The following is an 18876-nucleotide window of genomic DNA, read 5'->3' on the forward strand; positions in this document are numbered from 1 at the left end:
TCTACATTGTCCCATTTTTTCCTTCATAGAATTTATTATCTGAAATTGTCTTACTGATTAGTTTACTATCACCTGATTTCAGAGTAGGAACCTTAACTGTCCTGAGCACTGTATCCTTAGTGCTCAGAAGAATGCCCAGCACATAGGCAGCCAATACTTATTTCCTAAGCAAATGGATTTAAATTTAAATATTTGTTAATATATATATACTATATATTTTCCTTACCTTTTGGATTGCAAAAAGTGATGCTATTTGCCTCTATACAGACAGAAGTTTGTAAAGTTTTTACACAGGTTGGAATTCCAATAATTTTATACTCATTTCCTATATTCATTTTATTCACTGATTCGTCTAAAATTATTAAACACAAAAGAAAATGTGTTCACTAAATGAAACTTATACATGATCATATGGTTCAAAGATCTCAAATAGTAACAATTTGGTAATTACATTAGTTGTAAAGTATTTACTTGTATTTAGTGTAATATCCATACAGAATGGCAGTAATGTAAATTGAGGCAATTTTATTGCTGATAAATTTTGACACTTATGGGCAATGATGAATTAACTTCAAGGAACATGTGACATAACAATTAGGTAGTCTCCTATATAGTCAAAACAAAAAAACAAGCTCATTCTATTTAAGATGAAATATTTTTGCATTAAATGATAGGAAATGTTAATAAACATGATCTTATAAATAATATTTTATTTGGGAATAAAATAATTTTAAAAGGTCTACAATATAGGCAAGGTACTTTGATATACAATACCCAATTGTAAACTAAAAAATAGATATTGTCATATCCATTTTATATATGAAGAAACTGAGAGGGTAAGTGACTTGCACAAGGCTAAATAATTAAGTACCGAAACTGAGATTCACATGTAGGTCTACTCTCTTGCACTATCCTAGGTTCCTCTCTCATACCTACATATTGGGCAAAGTTTTTGTACAAGTTCAAATCTCATTTTAAAAGACCATACACCAAAAGTCTCGATCCTCCATTACACAGTTAGAAGTTGGGTAGTTGTAAAGCTATACGAAAAAGGTTTATAAAGAGATTAACTTCTCTCTGAGAAGAAAATTAAACAGTGATCTCCATTTTTAATTCTTTTAAAAAATATATTTATTTATTATTTTTAGGCAGAGGGGAAGGGAGAGGAAGAGGGAGAGAAACATCAATGTGTGGTTGTCTCTCACATGCCCCCCACCAGGGACCTGACCTGCAAACCCAGGGGCATGCCCTGACTGGGAATTGAACCAGCGACCCTCGAATTCACAGGCTCGTGCTCAATCCACTGAGCCATATCAGCCAGGGCTCCATTTTTAATTCTTTTCTCTGTTGCACTATTTTTTTAAGCTTCAGAGAGCATACTGAAACAACTAAATTATACAAGGGGAATTAATTACAAGGGGAAAATAAAAATAATAGTTTTTCAACTGTGCCATGGAATCTTAGAGTTTGATGGATATGTTCTGAAAAGGTCAAGAGGAAGACAAGTCTGGGAAGTCTGATCTGAACCCCAAAGCGCATGCTCTTATTCATTTAATTTTTAAAAATGTATTTGGGTTCTACATAAGGGTTTATATGAAGAAAGGGTTTTCTACTAAATATAAACTGGATAGCCACTTATATTCATACATTGTAATGTATGGTTTACATACAATATATAATGGAATCAAGTAGTTAAAAGCATGTATTTTGAAACTGGAATGCCTGAGTGTGAACCATGACTGTGCCATGTACCAGTCGTATGACCTTTGACAAGTTACTTAACTTCTCTGTGTCTGTTTCCACATTGTAAAATGAAAATAACAATAGAACCTGTTGCTAAGATTGCTGTGACTAAATGAGTTAATATCTGTACAAGTGCTAGGCACACAGTAACTGCTATATAAAAATTGTATATTATTATCTAGGCTTACTTACATACCTGCCTCATCCTTGACAGGTCATGGTGAAGAGTTCTTATTTGAGTCTCTACTTTCCTAACTCTTACATTTCCTATAGATAGTTGGCATCCAAGATCCCTTTTTCTGAACAGTTTAATTCCTCCACCCAAGAAAAGAGGCTGATCCATCTCCTCATTTTCACAATTCTGGCTTCTCACCACTTCCCTGGGTTATTGATACTGATAATTTCCTCCTTCATGGCAGATGCTGCTGTGTAGTTCTTTACCCATGCAGTTCTCAACAGTTAATCATATGTCAATGCGCATTCATTTATATAACATTTATTGAGTTTTTACCATGTGTAGTAAAAAATCTAAGTCCCTACCCTCATGAAGTCTATATTCTAAAACAATAAGTACAATACTTTCATAGCACACATGCAAAGGATGGGAGATTATTACCATAAATAATCATGACTTTGAGACTTAACACAGTGCTTGGAACATAGCAGGTCCTAACATCTTTTTAAATACATGTTTATGACTAAATGAGTAATTGCCACATAGCTAAATATGACTCTCTAAAATGCTCAAGTAAGATGACCTATCATTCTTAAGCAGTTCCCCTTATCTGTGGGAGAAATGTTGTAGTGGATGCCTGAAAGTGCAGATAGTACCAAACTCTATACAGTCTGGCACAAAATAACACCCATTTTTTATTATAAAATCTTTTACTGCAAAATCATAAGCCTGTAATTCTGTAACATAGCAATATCACACTCAAGCACACCATACAACATTTTAGGTGAAACGTTCGAATTAAAATTATAAATCACTACAACCATATATATTATTACCCTACCAACCACACTCAAGCAGGACTTACTTCTGCCAGAACCCATATATACTGTTTTTTCTACACATACAAACATTTGATAAAATTTAATTTATAAGTTATTCACAATAAGAGATGAACACCAATAACTAATAATAAACTAGAACAATTATAACGATATATATAAAAGAAGTGAACGTGGCATTATTATGTAAAAAAATTACTTAAACACAAGCACTGTCAATCCTTGACAGTTGATATGATAATCTAGATGGCTAGTAAGTAACAAATAACAAACAGGCAGGGAGTGTGTACAACATGGAGATGCTAGACAAAAGGATGATTCGCTTCCCAGGATATTTCATCACACTACTCAGAATGGTATATAATTTAAAACTTATAAATTGTTTACTTCTGGAATTTTCCATTTAATGTTTTCAGACCATGGTGGACCATGGGTAACTGAAACCATGGAAAGTGAAACTATAGATACAGGGGAACTACTGTGTAATATAAAAGCATAAGTAAGTCAATTACATATTTTATATATTTCATAGCAATTTGCTTTTAGTTCAAACAAAACTTACCTCTTAGGAAAATTGTAAGAGATTGAAACCTAAATGGCTGGTTGTTAGAATATCCTTGAAAAGCATGAAGTGCCTTTGTAGTAATTATTTCAACTATCTGTTTATCTTAAGGCAAAGAGCAAAAAAGAATGTTATCAGAATACATATTCAATTTAATTTCCACATTAAAATATCAATTTTAAAATACTTTAAAAATTGAAATGAAAATGTAAATGCATTTTTACCACCAAGTACTCTAAATTTTCTGTCTTCTTGAAGTGGAGAGGAACACAGATTACACAAAAAGTCATTTCTTACTGTTGCAGATTCTGTAGCGCCAGGCACGTGCACTCTTATATACTGAAATCCTGAGGAAAAAAAAAAATTGCTGGGAATCACCCTTCCTGGTTTCAGAAGCTGTAAACCCCCCCCCCCCCCATGGCTAAAGGTGAGTGAGAATGAGCTAAGATGTCCAAGCTTTCTTGCCTGCTTCTAACTGGAACCCTAAACCACTAAAGAGACAAAGCTTATCTCCCTGGGAGGGACACCACCTCTACCCTCTTTACTTCACCCTGACTGGCCTCCAGTGGATGACTGGTTACCTAATGACAAGTAAGATTCTTCAAGGGAGGGACAACCTAAGACAGGCATGGTCACAAGGAGCCCTCAGGGAAGGGCTTGGGGGCTATAGAAAAAGGGGTGATGGACCCTCACCCCTTAGTTTTGACATAGCCTGAGTCCTCATTCTGTCTGCAAGAAGTCTCCTAATCTCTTGGCTACTTTACTTCCCCTGCCCAATTTAAGCCTGAAACAATGCAGGGAGGTGGGTGTGGCCCTGTGCTGGAAAGGGCAGGTTCCCTGGAGCAATCAGGCCTAAGAAAGAATACATAAAATCATGTGAAACCTACTTTGCTAATACTCTCAATTTAAATGATAAAGGTCCAAGCATGAAATGAATTTGTTTCCCCAAAGTTTTACGACCCTTTAGTTAACTGACCCTGACTCAAAATAAGGCCTCATAATTCTTTGAATGTTATTTGTTGTTTGACCATTACTGCCTGACAATGATTGATGAGCTTTACTTATACACCCCAAATTCCTATGCAAATGAACCCAATAAAAGCCCATTGAGGAAAAGGCTCCTGGCCCTTCTCCTTTGAGAGTTCAGCCACATTTCCTTTCCAAGTAGATCATATCTTGGTAGATTTGGGAACTCTGTGGGCAAAGATACTCCACACAAAACAAAACAGATATAAGCTAAATTTGCTTTTGATTTAGCTATTTTTAGTCCTTTAAAATTAATCTAATTCAAAGTATAATTAATTAAATTTTGTGTGTGGTTCAGAGCAGTTCAATTAACATTTATTGCATGGCTATTTCTTGCCAAACACTGTGCTAATGCACTGGTAATATGGATACTTAAAAACACAATTTCGATGGGTAGCAGTAAGGAAACAGATAATTTCGGTATGCAGTATTTATTTACAGAGTTTTCAGAGAGAAGAGAAGAGAAGCATTCTAACCAATGAGAGGTGGAGATGAATGGACATGTCCTGGAGAAAAACCAAACTGAAGTTAAGCCAAACAGCTGAGAGAGGATATTACAAGGAGTGGGAACAGCATGAACAAACTTTCATGAAACAATCTGAGAAAAACAAGTACATCTGTGATACAAGAGTATCTGTCATATTGGTGGGAGAAGAGAGGAAAAAACGTATTTAACTTGTAAACATTAGAAGACATCAAATTTTCTAACATTCTTTTTACTCTGTGAATATTTTATAACTAATTGTAAACATGATTTACAATTAAATAATACATTGCTTAATGTTCTGATTTTACATTTCAACATTTACCTTTTGAAAGAAGGCATGCTTCATCTGAACAAAGAAATCTTGCACCTTGTGTATACTTGGTTACAGTTGTCATTGCGATCACAATTCCTTGCATCATATAAAATCTTTGAGATGTATAATCAAATGGAAACTCACAAAAATTAAGACTATAACTTGGCAGAGGAGGTAAATGTGTTAACTTCAGCACTATATTAATCTAACAAGAACATAAATGTGATGTTAATAAAAACTGCAGATCCAACTGGACTTGCATTACAATATATATTTGTAGGATAAAGCAAGTAAATGATTTGTTAATGTTATTAGAAAACAAAATTTTAAGCAAAAAAGAGATACAAATGTACAATTAAAGGTTCAAAACCCTTATAATCTTACATTTTAATTGAAAATATCATTATTTTTCTTAAAAATACACATTTCCTGAAAAGATATAAAACAATAACAACCCAATAGCAGGGAACACTTCTACTGCTCAGATTGTGATTGATAACTATAATTTTCCAAGAAAAGAAAACAAGGCTCCTTAAGGGAAGTGGCTCATTCCAGGTCTGGGGCAGAAAATATACCAGATGGACCTGGTACATCTCCTTGTGCCAGAAACCAAAGGAGCTATAGAAAACCAGTGGGATGGGTCCAAATGAGACAGGAGCAAACTTTAAAGGAACTCCCAATGACCAAAGGTAGAATAGTAAAAACAATTCATTAAAATGCATCAGATATATTTAAAAATTCATGAGTTCCTCATAGTTTTTTTAAAGAAAACACAAAACATTAATTGGTTATCATTAGAAGCTAGATTTCAACTCATTACTCTTTGAAAGTTTATAAATGGAAATAATCAAACATTTGTTCTGCCTTTCTTACAAAAATTCTATTTCAGAGTAATCAAATAGTTGATAAAGGAAACTTCTCTTATAGAATAATTTCAGCTAGTAAATTCTGAAAGGATGCCAAAGTTTTTTTAAAAGTCACAATTTTGCAACTCCTAATGAAATAATAAAGTATAGGCAATGATCATCAATGGCTGCAAAAACCATTAGGTGAAAGTTAATAGGAGACTGTATAATGGAGGGATTCGGATACATCACCTGAACCCACTAATCCATTGTAGCATTGCTACAATGGGGACAACAGATAGTATAGTTCTCATACTGTAGTGCAATATGAAATACATGAAACTTTCAGGCATTGTTGTCAAAATGAGTTGAATCTGAATCTAAGCAAGTTTTTAGAGCCAATTTCTATTTTATAGAAATATTGGGTATAGAGGAATAAATTAAATACCACAAGAACATAATCAGAAAAATCCAGATTGAGGCATTTTACAGAACAATTAACCAGTTTCTTAAAAAAAATCAGTGGTATAAAAAGGGACAGGAGGAAAATGGCTCTATATTAAAAGAGCCTTAGTGAGTGAGATATAAGAACCAATTATAATGTATAAACCTTGTTTTGATCCTGATTTGAACAAATTCAACCACGAAACATTCTTGAGGCCCCAACTAGTTAAATTTAAATATGGACTGGATATTACAATAATACCAAAGAATTACTATTATTGCAGGGGTGATAATGGCATTGTGATTATAAGAAAAATGTCCACAATTTTTAGAGTTGACACTGAAGTATGTAGGGGTGAAATAACAGAATATCTAGGTTTGTTTTAAAATATTTCAGAAAAATATTGATAATGCAGGCATGGCAAAATATTGTAAACTATTAACTCAGTGATAGATATATGGAGGTTTGTTGTAATAGTCTCTTTATTTTGTCATATGTTTGAAATAATTTATTTTCAAAATGTTTAATGTTATAAGTGATAATACAGCAAGCAAAGAAGCATATGTAAGATAATCCATTGAACTTTGAAAAATGTACTTTTTAATTAAAAAATAATATAAAAATATTTATTTATGAGTTATCTTAAAGGTATTATACATTAGTTTTCTTTGTTAAACTATAACTTACTTGAGTTTCAGTCTGTAATTGTCCAATTAATGAGAGAGTCTGAACAGCAGTAAAACAGACCTATGATTTCAAATAAACACAAAAGTTACCAAAAATGTCATGGGGCATAAACTTATTTCTTTCTTTAACTTACTGATTGAAAAACTTGAGCAGCTTTTAAAGGCTGATGTAAAATGTGATTTCCAAGTTCAGCATCTAATTCAACAACATCAGAGGGATTTACTAAAATATTGAATCGATAGACAGCATAACTTTGTTTGGAATCTGTAAAAATACACAAACATACAATTGAGGATAGTTATATGTGGGTATTTATTTTACAGTTTCTAAAATAAAGTCACTTTTGCTGAGCATACCATTGTAGTACTTGCAATCATCTATAAACTTTTGGAGCCCTCCACTTCTGTCTAGATAGATAAGTGCTGCCTCTTTCATTTTTAGACTTGACATTTTCTTCTAGTTAATGATTCTTCTTTGTTATTAATTAAACCACAGTAGCTGGTAAAGACTACAGATGATGAAACTCACAGAAAAGATGAGAACACCTGCAAATAAAATAAATTAAACTGTATGTTTGAAGATCTCTAGTAAAACTTTACACCCTAGGAGTAAAATGTTTAAGATCGGATCCTGTTTTCAAGGAGTTGTCAATTTATTGGGCATTTACCACTATTGAACACTTGGCACTCAGGATACAGATGAGTAATATATAGTCCCTATTGTTCAGAAGAAGTACAGTGAGAGAAGACAGTTGTAAAAATATATAATATTAGGGAACACAAAAAGAACAACATATTTTAAACAGTTCACAAAATTTGGAGTGATCCTTGGGTAGGGGGTCATAATATTTTCTACTTTTAGAACATATTCAACATGGTGGGTTTATAGAGAAACAGCAATGAATTCCACTTTTAAATGTGACATTTGGTAGATGAATAAGATTTTACTGGAGTACAGGTGAAGAAGAGAGGAGAAAGTTTTCCAAAAATAGGGGTAACCTGCCCATTCCCGTTTTCGGATCTATTGAATCCACACCCCTACTACTTGGAGTTCCGGCCACTAATTGAGACTGCCTTTTTTGCTATTATATAGGGGGAGACTTCAGAGTTCATTTCTCTGTGGCCATAAGTTCGTACACTGTGTTCAGGACATTACATCTGTGCTTCATTAGGACATTTCCGGGGCTGAATGAAGGGAGGCTGTTGATAATGAAATGAGTGGGCGAGGCAAAGACAAAGAGAGTCTTTAACAGGGGAGTAAGGTAATACGGTCAGATTTCTATTTTGGAAACCAGTGCCTAAGGTCAGTGTGCAAAACGGGTTGCAGTAGAGGAAGAGCAGACAATCAGTTTCTAGCTATTGAAACAGTCCCGAGATGGGCGGTCTAATCTAGGGCACTAGGAATGGAATGGAACGGGGCAGATGGATTCCAGACTTTTTAAAGAGTTCGTTCACACTGAGCCTGGTGCCCAGCCCAAAAGTGAATTTTCACCTCGGGTGTGGGTGGATGCTGCTGCTGTCATGGAAATCCTGAAGCTCGGGAAGAGTAGGAAAACGCAAAGGGAAAGTTCATTTGAGACAGTCTGACTTTGTCGGGCCCTTGGGACACCCAGATAAGCACGAATCAGGGCCCGATGCACTAGTTTAAGAAAAGGCTAGAGACAGCCTTTTCCCAATCCGAGGACCCTGGGCATGGATGGGGAAGCGGGAGGAAGCCTGCGGAAGGGAATAAATAAGCGAACGTGGTTAAAATTCTATCCGTCTCCTCACAGTCTAAGGAATTCAAATGCTTGTTCACTTGGAACGGGAGCGAGTCGTGTCTTCACTCCTTGCGCCGTCAACAGGAAAACACCTCACAACCAAAGTGGCGCAAAGCAAGTCCAGCCTTGCACCCTGGGGCCCGGGACCTCTCCCACCCGCAGCGCCAACCTCCGGGACTGCGCGCCCTGGACCACCTGCGCTCTAACCCGCTCTTGGACCCAAGGAGCCACGCCACAGTCGCGCCGCCTCGAGCCTGCGACCCAGGAAACCCCTAGAGCGCATGCGCGCGCCGGCCGACCGTTACGGGCGCCGCGGGGACTGCCGGGCGGTGCCTGCCAGTCAGCGGGGCAGCGACGCCCAGCGGCGCTCCACCCGCTGGGCTCTCTCCCGCTCCCTCCCTGCGAAGCGAAGCAGAGATTTGAAAAAAGAAAGAAAGAAGCCATCCATAGTCGTGGTTGTTGGTTGTCACAGGCCAATCGTGCCCAAGTTTGTTCAAAAACTTAAGGTCCTGGCCGGGTCGTCCAGTTGGTTGGAGCGTCCCTGAGACACCAAAAGGTTGCGGTTCAAGCCTCTGTCCGGCTGTATAGGGGGAGCAACGGCTCCCTGTTTCTCTGTCACCCCATGTCATCTGTCTCTCTCTCCAATCAGTAAACGTACTCAGATGACTAAAAACTTTTCGGGTGGGAATGCAAATGCCGCAGTTAATTCGGAAACCCGTCTGGGACCACCTTAGATGACTGAACAGTTACTGTGTGACCCAACAAATCCAAGCCACATATTACGCATTATATATAGAATTTGAAACACATGTTCACATAAAAATTGATACATGAATGTTCAAATGGATAAGATGTGGTATACCCGTACACTGGAGTTGGCCATAGAAAGGGCTGAGGCACGAATACACGCTACGAAACAGATGAGCCTTGAAAACACCATGCGAAGCAAAAGAAGCCAGACGCAAAAGGCCAAATATTGTATGATGCTGTTTGTATAAAGTGTCGAGAATAGGCGAATCTCTACAGGGAGAAGGTAGTTTTCCTCGTATAGATCTTGCACATTTTGTTAGGACTTCTACCTATTTATTTGGGGGCAGGGGTGGCTAATGTTAATGGTGTTTTTAATTTCAAATTTCATTTTATTGCCGGTATATAAGAAAGTTATTTTTGTGCATTAACTTTGTATCATGTAATCTCTCTCTAATCACTTATTAGTTCTAGAAATTTTTAAAGTTCTAGTGGATTTTCTACAAAGATATTCATGTCATCTGTAAACAAGAGCAGTTTATTGCCATTTGGTATCTAACTGAAGCATGTGCTACGGGCTTTCTAAAGTAAATTTAGTGTTAGAATTTAACATGAATGTATCATAACAAAGTAAATTGTTACTGTTGCATTATTACTATCATTGAGACATAAGAAAAAAAATTCAACACAGCAAGGCTATATTAACTACTGTCTGGGAAGACCTGAAAAAAATCCAACACGTGATCAAATTTGACCATTTGAGTAGGTGTTTCCCTGTGTATAAGCCTCTGGATTCCATGAGTTAATAAAACATAAAAACAAATACTGACAACACATTATAGACTTTCTCACAGAGACTGAACTAATATTGGAGAAATGTGTTCCCTACTAAAGTGAAAATGATGAAACTGTATTAGAAAAATGATGAATATATGACATATTTTCCTGCAAAATAGAATTTACAACAAAATCTCCCAAATCATGTTTGCATGCAAGGTTTCTAAAATCACTGTATCTGGTTCTTCCAGTAAATGGGGTTATGTAGTGATGTTATTCTTTGTTTTACATTATTCCCTCAATATTCATGTAATCTATCATTTTCAGGTCACTATCTAAAAATAATTTTTTAGTACAGGACCCTTTGATTGACTACTTATTGCTCTAAATATAATGCTGAACTTATACTTCTCTATTGGCTTTTTTTCTTTGTGTAACATTGCTTTAAATTATTCTTCACTATCTTGACTTTGAATAACTAAAAAGTTACATTTTGAGACACCTATATTTCTTTCTGACTTAATTATGTCTGTAAAAATGGGTATAATGTTAAGAAATAGTAAAATGAGAAATACTTTTTATGTAGGAAATCTTTTACTTACTAAGGAACATGTTTAAAGGATTACAAATGGGTGATTATACAATACTGGTAAAACACCAAAAGTGCTTAGTAAATTATATAAATCTGCAATGGCCCTAGCTTGGTGGCTCAATTGGTTAGAGAGTTGCCCTGAATACCAAAAAGTTACAGTTCGATCTCCAGCTGTGACTAGAACTGGAGGCAACCAATTGAGGTTTCTCTCTCACATTGATGTTACTCTCTCCTTTTCTCTCCTTCTACAAATGATACGACATATCTTCGAGTGGGGATTAAAAAAACCTTCAGTTGAAATGGTCTCAGGGATGTAACAACAATTTCTCTTAGTATTAGGTGAGTAAAGGAGAACAAAGTGGAAGTGAAGAAAGCCATTCTTTTTATAGCAGTGAATTCTTTGGAGCATCTGAACAAAGCCATGGAGCACACCCTGCCCTGAGTCGATTTCATTTACACAGAAAACTGGGCATATCATGTCAAGGTACTCAAGCCACCTGAAACTCACCTATGTACACTTTAGGGTTTCATATAAATGAACAGTAACCTTGGGATATGGAATAATCTAGTAATTTTTACATGTGTTCAAATATTTAATTAAAATTGACTTGTCTTAGTCTAAATAAAGAAAGACACAGGGATGAGGACTGGGGGGGAAATGGGAGGGAGGTGGGGAGATGGGGCGGGGCAGGGGGCCTGGGATGGGAGAAATAGACAAAAAAATGTACTTGAAAAATAATTAAATAAAAATTAAAAACTAAAAAAAAATTGACTTGTCTTCACATACACACATATATACATATAAAATTCATTTTGTAATGACTGCTGTAACCATCACCAATTTTAATTTAAAATAATGACAGGCATTAGAAGATAATTAATCTTTTTGCTACTTTTATTATACTACATAAGATTTGTATTTTCTGAGATAAAAACAACATTCTATTTTAAATTTGTTCTTAAAAATATACAATATTGCACTTTAATTTCTGGCAGTTTAAGGAGTGGCTGAGTAAAAAAAATCATACAAGAGACTAGTTTTTATTTGCTTTATATTAAGCAAAGAGCTTTTTGTAAAAGCAGAACTTACAGTAGTGCCAAATAAACTAAATATTTATAGTGTTGCTATTCAAGTCTCGCCTCTACAGGAAGATTCAGTTTATTGAATGCAAATATTATAAATCAAAGAAAAGTACACCTCTTGCTCCATTCTGCTGGACATTTTTAAGCCAAAGGATATTGGTATGAAATCTTTTTAATTTCTTTCTGAAGAGAAAATACAAAGAAAGAATGCTTGTTTCTGAAGCATCTAAACTGGGTCACAAAACTCTTTTACAGTGTTTCCCTACATAACCTGAAAAATCTCTGAACTAAAAATCAGAATTCCAAAATAAGCATTTTTTTTCTTTTTTTTTAGTTTTTCTGTATGTATTTTCTTTTATAAGTACACAAGTTAGTTGGTTTTCAGTATGATTTCATGGTCAATATTAGAATATTTTCTAATATACACAGGACTGGCTAGGCATCTGTCTGAATTATTTTTAACTTCTGTTACACTGTAGTGAAACTATACATTTATATTGATCTAGCATTTGCTATTCTACCTTTTAATTCCCAATTAGGTGAATACTCTAGGAAGCTCGCTATTTTTCACTTATCAAGCAATTAGGGAGACAGTTTTGAAAAGCTACCTGAAAAACTAAATACCAAGATTTAGACCTGCTTAACAGTATGTTAAGCATTCAAAAGATAAAAAAAAGAACATAATAGAATGTGGTATAAATACATGACACAGAGATATTCATTTTTGGCACCACCTTACAAAAAGCCCCAGCAGTACTTTATTACCAATCAGATCTTTGGGAATAGTTAAAATGTCAACTATTAAATGTTTACTTTTACTCCAGAGGAAAAAGAATTCACAAATTTAAATTGGTATTTCAAAAGCAAAGGATTTCCTTTTGTTACTTTGTAATGTGATCTGCAGAATGAAGAGATATTCAAAATGGTAAGTAGCAGCCAGTGTGTTAACTTTGCTCTTACATTTTAATCCCACCAAGAACTGATTATGGCAAGCAGTGATTTATTAGAGACAGATATGGTTTCTTCTTAAGCAACCATGACCAATTGCATAGTTCTGTTCAGAGGACAAAGGTCAAAGTAGAGTTACAAAGGCATTAAAATATGTTAACTGAACTGAAATAGATTTAAAAATCTATCTTGGGTAGATGTTAGTGTAAACTTAGAGGGAAAAACAGTCATTAGCGAAAAGGTTTTCTTTAAAAATAGGTTAATGCTAAGAAGAACAGCTTTTAAAATTTCTGTTTAAAAATAAGCTTAATAAACAAGAATACAAATTTTAATTCAAAACTTAGCTCTTTGAAATGCCCTATTCTCTTGCATACAGCAGAAAATACATTTTCATAGTTGTTAATATTACATGTAAAAATGAGGCACTAGTTATACATATCTGAAGATATTCACACAAACGGGAGTTTCAGTCCCATCTGTATGTAGGCTGAAATTTGCTCAATGGGTTTTCGGAGGCAAAATATTCATGAAAATAAATCTTCTGAAGGAGGTGCGTAAGAGAAACCAACAAATGCATCATCGGCCTCCAGTACGCTGGCATTTACTATAGAATAGTCAGAAGACACACACACAGAATATGGAACCGTTTCTTCTGTAAATGCAGCATCAAAGTTCCGAATGTCATCTGGTCCTGCCTAAAACATCAAAGAAATACTATTATTCATCTTTGCTTTTATCATTAATTTAGCTCTTCATTAGAAACCCTTTATGAGTTTGTATATTTATTCCTGGCAAGTTCAGATGTATTGTCACTTCATCATGCTTTGAAACATTTTCTGGTTTTATTAGGTGAGGTCTTTCTCACAGGTAAGGTTCTTGTTGGCTGAGGGGAGGAGAGAGAATGGTGAGGAAGGCTGGCATAATAGAGTCCTCACTCATGTTAATTTGCATCTCAGTCCCTGCAACTACCTCCTTTCTCTCTACCTATCACCTCTAAGTTTAGAAAAGGGGTTAAGGTAAATTTTCAGGGTAGTATTTTGCATTTGAACTTCCATTAAATGCCTTCTCAATTCTGGGTAGATGAAGCCTTTTAATGAAGGAATGAAGGGATTGTAAGTAAAACTGTGAAAGGTAACTCTTGTGCCACAGAGGTCATCAAACATTCAGCAATGACACCACTGTTATGTAGCTCTAAAAGCCTAAGGGGACCAGGAAACTGGGGAATGGAGCATGGTCTTCTTAGGTTCAAAGCTTGTGGTTCTCAATCTTTTACAAATTTGATACAAGCAAATGGCCTATGCCTTTCCAAAGTATTTACAGGTAAAAATTGTTTTACGAATTCAGGCAACTCGTAGTTAAAGCCCATCCCTGAAGCTCTAGTTCGTTCTACTCTAAGAGAAAGGGAAGCTTTAAAATGTTCATGTCACCGAGCCCAACCAAGGTGAATGGAGAGGGATTCGGAGGAGATAGTATAAGCTAAGCATATAGTTAGCTGGGCAATCTACGAACAGCAGAGCAGAGACCAGGGAAACCCAGAATGGCTCTATCCTTCTCTATGGATACCATTCCCCCAGAGAGGAAAATGAATGCTAGAAATTATATATTAATTCTTACATACAACCCTAGAAAGCATGGGCTACGGAATAAGACTAAGGTTTGAATTCTGGCTGTTAAATTTGCTAGCTATAATTCTCTATACAAACTACCCTATCTCTGTGAGCCTATCTCCTCTTCTGTAAAGTAAGAATACTGACACCTACCTGTTAAAGTTGTGAGGATTTGGTGCATTAACACATAAAATTCCCAGAACCTGACATGTAGAAGGTACTCAAAATAAAAATGACAAATGTTTTTTTACCTGACTTTATAAATATTTTAAGAATGCCCTTATGGCTTATGGCTGGTACCGATAGGGATACTACTATAATTCTTATGTTAAGAGTGAGTGAAGGCTGTCTTCCAAGTGGTCGAACTCTAGTTCTGCAACTTTAACTAAACTGTGGGCAAGTTGCTTAATCTTTTCTGTGCCTGAGTCACTCATCAGTATTATGTGTAAAATTACAGTCCTATTTCACAGGGTTAAGTAAAAGGATGTAAATATTGAGAACAGTGAGTGAGAATATCTACTTCATCTTACTATAGCTAACCTTTTGATCTTTGTTAGTTTCTTAGGTAAAAATACTAACCTGTTAGGGTAGTTTGCATTTCTTCAATTGTCAGTCAGTTTCAACATATTTTCATATATTCAAAAGACACCTGTATTTATTTTACTGTAATTTTGTGTCCATGTTTCTACTGTTTGTTGGTCCTTTTTTCTCACTGACTTATAAAAATGCTTTATGTACTAAGGGAATTTTCCTCAATTTGTTCTTTGTAGTCTTTTTTTTTCATGCAGATGTTTCTAACTTGTCTATGGTCAAATTTACTAATTTTTTTCTCTTATAGTTTCTCAGTGGTGGGTCTTGCTTTAAAAAGCTTAATTAATTAGTCATAGAAGGTCAGGGATCCAAAGCTGGAGTTGTCTAACTCTGAAGTCAATACTATTTCCATTTCCAGTGTTGCTCAGGAGGAGTCCCTAACTCTTTAATGTGCCCAATGATACACCTATTAGAGAATAGCTAAACTCAGTAGGACTCTCCATATAAAGAGAAAAAGACTGATACTGTACCTAATGGAGTCACTCCCGGATGAGTTACATGAAATCAGTCAATCTACAAGTACCTTTACGTTTATAAGTGTACAATATCACACCTATTAATACTAGAGATGAACTATGTCCTGAAGCTGACTTTTAACAAAATATGCCAAAACAGAAAAATTAGTAGATTAAATAATACTTTCCTGCTCTAATTTACTAAAAAAAGTATTTCAAGAGTTTCATAGCAACACCTAAAAACTTTAAATAAAAGTAAAGCAAATTCACCTATGATCCTACAATCCCAAATTGATCTTGGTTTATATTCTTTTCCAGTCCTTATATGTTATTGTTACTGCTGTAATCATAAGTTTCAAAAATGATCACTGTCATTTAACACTATAAGGATTTTCCAAGTGTCTACTTATTTTTATACTTATTATCATTAGTGTCATTTACTTAAAATGAAATGGCAATAGACCATACAAAAGCATGGGAAGAAGAATAACTTTAGAATCAGGCACAAATTTGAGTCCTTGCTCTGCTACTTTTTACTCCAGCTATGTGACATTTTTGAATTTCCAATGATAAAACAAGTATGTATAATAAAAATAGTAATAATAGTAACTTGGTAGTTTTTTAAGGAATAAGCTATATATTATAATACATAATAAGTATATATGCTTATATACATGAAGCTATCAATAGTAACATCATTATTGATCTAATGATTAATAAAAATGTCCCTATTGTTATATATTTATTTCACAAAATTTTCCATATTGTTAATATTGTAAAAAGGTCTTTGATACAGCTTTTCAGCTTTACGATAAAAATTATTTTTAGGAATGATGTTTCTATCAGTAGATTTAACAAGTCAAGCTAACACAGACATTTTTACAACACTGTCTTACTGTTTTCCAAAAGCAATGTAACAATTTACATTACCATTAATAATGTTTGCCTGTACCTGGTTTTATATCTAGAAAGAGCTGTATTGGTGTTATTTAGATCTTTGCTACAATTATGATGAACTACAGTTCTACATTTCACTGTTTTAGAAGGAAGGATTTGGACATATACTTACCACATTAGGATTAAAGGGTGGTGGAATCTTCTTTTGTACAAGGTCAGTCCAACTGAGTGATTCAAAAAAGGGATGATTCTGAATTTCAAGCTAGATTAAAGAAATATATGTTTTTTTAAACTAAGGCTTAAGAATATATATTAAGTACTCACTGACGTATCTTATGACTCCAAACCATTAACTCTTGGTCCCTCAATAATTCTCTTCAGATACATGTTTATGTTATTCATGTGGTAAAATGGTAGAGCAGAAGGACTACCTGAGCAGACAAGAAAGAATTATATCCTCTTCACTACCATAGTTTCTTCATAAGTAGAATGGACTTAATATTTCTTCCTTTGATACTTAATGAGTTGTTTTAAGGATAAATGAAGAATATAAAAATAAGAGTGGTATAAAAAGATGAAAGTACTACATAAATACAAAGAATTATTATTATCTGAATGGGGGAGGCAAGGAAGAAGTTAGGCGGGAGAGGTTTACACTGTGAGGCAGAGATGTACAATATCAAAGACGATGAGCCCTACCCAAAGACGAGAATATTGCACTCTGGGTTGCTACTATCAAAGTTGGCACAGAACTGATTCCAGCTTTTTTCCCCCTAAAAGATGCTATGAAAGTATATAAGTAGGAACCATCTAGTTTGGTGGCTTTAAAAAGCTGCCTTAGAGAAAGTGATGTCTGACCAGAACTCTGAAACATGAGTAAGAATCAGCTATGGGGGTATATGCGGTATATACAAAACAAAAAGCAGCAAACAAAACAAACTCACGAACACACAAAACAGAAGAGTGGTAACCAGAGGGGAAGGGAGTGGGGGAGAATGAAGAGGATAAAGGGAGACTAGACTTTGGGTAGTGAGCACACAATGTAATATACAAATGATGCATTATAGAACTGTACAATATTTAAATTTATATAATCTTACTAACCAATATCACCCAATAAATTTAATAAGAATATTTTACCAGAGACCAGAGGGGAGAAGGAAGAGAAGTTAAGGGGAAAAAGTGGGACGGATTTGGAGGAACAAATAGGAAGGACTCAGGGACGAGAACTAAGGGGGGTGGAAATGGGAGGGAGGTGGGGAGCAAGGGGCGGGGGAGACTGGGATGGGAGAAATAGACAAAAAACTGTACTTGAAAAAGAACTAAATAAAACTAATTAATAAAAAAAAGAAGCTTAAAAATAAAAAATAAAAAAAGAGTATTTTAAAGCAGTGTAAGCAATAATTATCTAATATATTAAATTTATAGTCATATAAGAGAATATTGATATAGAAAGAAGATCTCCAGGAAAAAATGATAAAAACAGGCATAGAACAGAGTATACTGTACTCTCATTTGTGTAAAAAAAAAAAAACTGGCCAGGAGGGGATGGGAATTTGCTGAGAGGATAAAAAATAGAAAAAAATATCAATAGTGATGACTTCCAGAGAATGAGCTAGGGATCTGGGATAGGAGGTTACATTTTTCATGTGCATTCTAAAAAATTACTTGAATTGTTACATGTATCTTCTTTAAAAAATGCCAATAAATACATAAATGTAAAAAACAAACAAACAATCAAAACACCCACACAAAGATAGGGGTTGCCAGGAAAACCGATCGAGTGCTTAGAGAGTTAATTCTTGAAGTTCCAACCCTCCCCTTCAAACCTTTGCGGAGGGGAAAGAGGCTTAAAGTTGAATCAATAGCCAAAGGCCAATAACTTATTCACTTATGACTATGTAATGAAGCTTCCATAAGAAGCCAAAAGGACATTTCATTTGTCTTTTATCAGAGAGCTTTCACCTTGGTGCACAAGAATGCTTCACACTGGAGCACAAGAATGCTTCAATGTGACACCTCACCAGGCCCTAAGCTCCATGAGGACAGAAGCTCCTTTGTTTGGGACCTTGCCTTATGCATCTCTTTACCTGGCTGTTGATTTATGTCACTTGTAATAAATTGGTAATCTAGTAAGTAAATGGGTTTTCTTGAATTCTGTGAGCTGTTCTAGCACATTAATTAAACCCAAATAGGGGGTCATGGGAACTGCTGGTTTACAGCCAGTCTGTCAGAAGCACAGGTAGCAGCCTGGGCTTGTAACTGGTATGTGAAATGGAGGGCAGTCTTGTGGGGCTG

At 35.2% G+C, this 18876-nt stretch overlaps 2 protein-coding genes across 2 annotated transcripts in view; both read right to left on the reverse strand.

The window, feature by feature from the left end:
• MCMDC2 (minichromosome maintenance domain containing 2) overlaps nt 1–7659 on the reverse strand; it is a 33526-nt gene extending 25867 nt beyond the window's left edge. The window contains exons 1-7 of the mRNA XM_053661181.1: nt 7479–7659; nt 7256–7386; nt 7123–7182; nt 5155–5350; nt 3544–3666; nt 3320–3424; nt 227–352 (exon numbers count right to left, since the gene is read on the reverse strand). Coding sequence (XP_053517156.1) covers nt 227–352; nt 3320–3424; nt 3544–3666; nt 5155–5350; nt 7123–7182; nt 7256–7386; nt 7479–7572 — 835 coding nt within the window. The 5' untranslated portion in view covers nt 7573–7659. The remainder of the gene's footprint in view (nt 1–226; nt 353–3319; nt 3425–3543; nt 3667–5154; nt 5351–7122; nt 7183–7255; nt 7387–7478) is intronic.
• Nucleotides 7660–11894: 4235 nt separating this feature from the next.
• Nucleotides 11895–18876, reverse strand: part of SGK3 (serum/glucocorticoid regulated kinase family member 3) — a 45139-nt gene continuing 38157 nt past the window's right edge. The window contains exons 15-16 of the mRNA XM_037148932.2: nt 16751–16840; nt 11895–13723 (exon numbers count right to left, since the gene is read on the reverse strand). Of these exons, the coding sequence (XP_037004827.1) occupies nt 13553–13723; nt 16751–16840 (261 nt within the window). The 3' untranslated portion in view covers nt 11895–13552. The remainder of the gene's footprint in view (nt 13724–16750; nt 16841–18876) is intronic.

This window comes from Artibeus jamaicensis, unplaced genomic scaffold (assembly GCF_021234435.1).
Source record: "Artibeus jamaicensis isolate MK-2021 breed Jamaican fruit bat unplaced genomic scaffold, CSHL_Jam_final scaffold_916, whole genome shotgun sequence".
Lineage (NCBI taxonomy): Eukaryota > Metazoa > Chordata > Mammalia > Chiroptera > Phyllostomidae > Artibeus > Artibeus jamaicensis.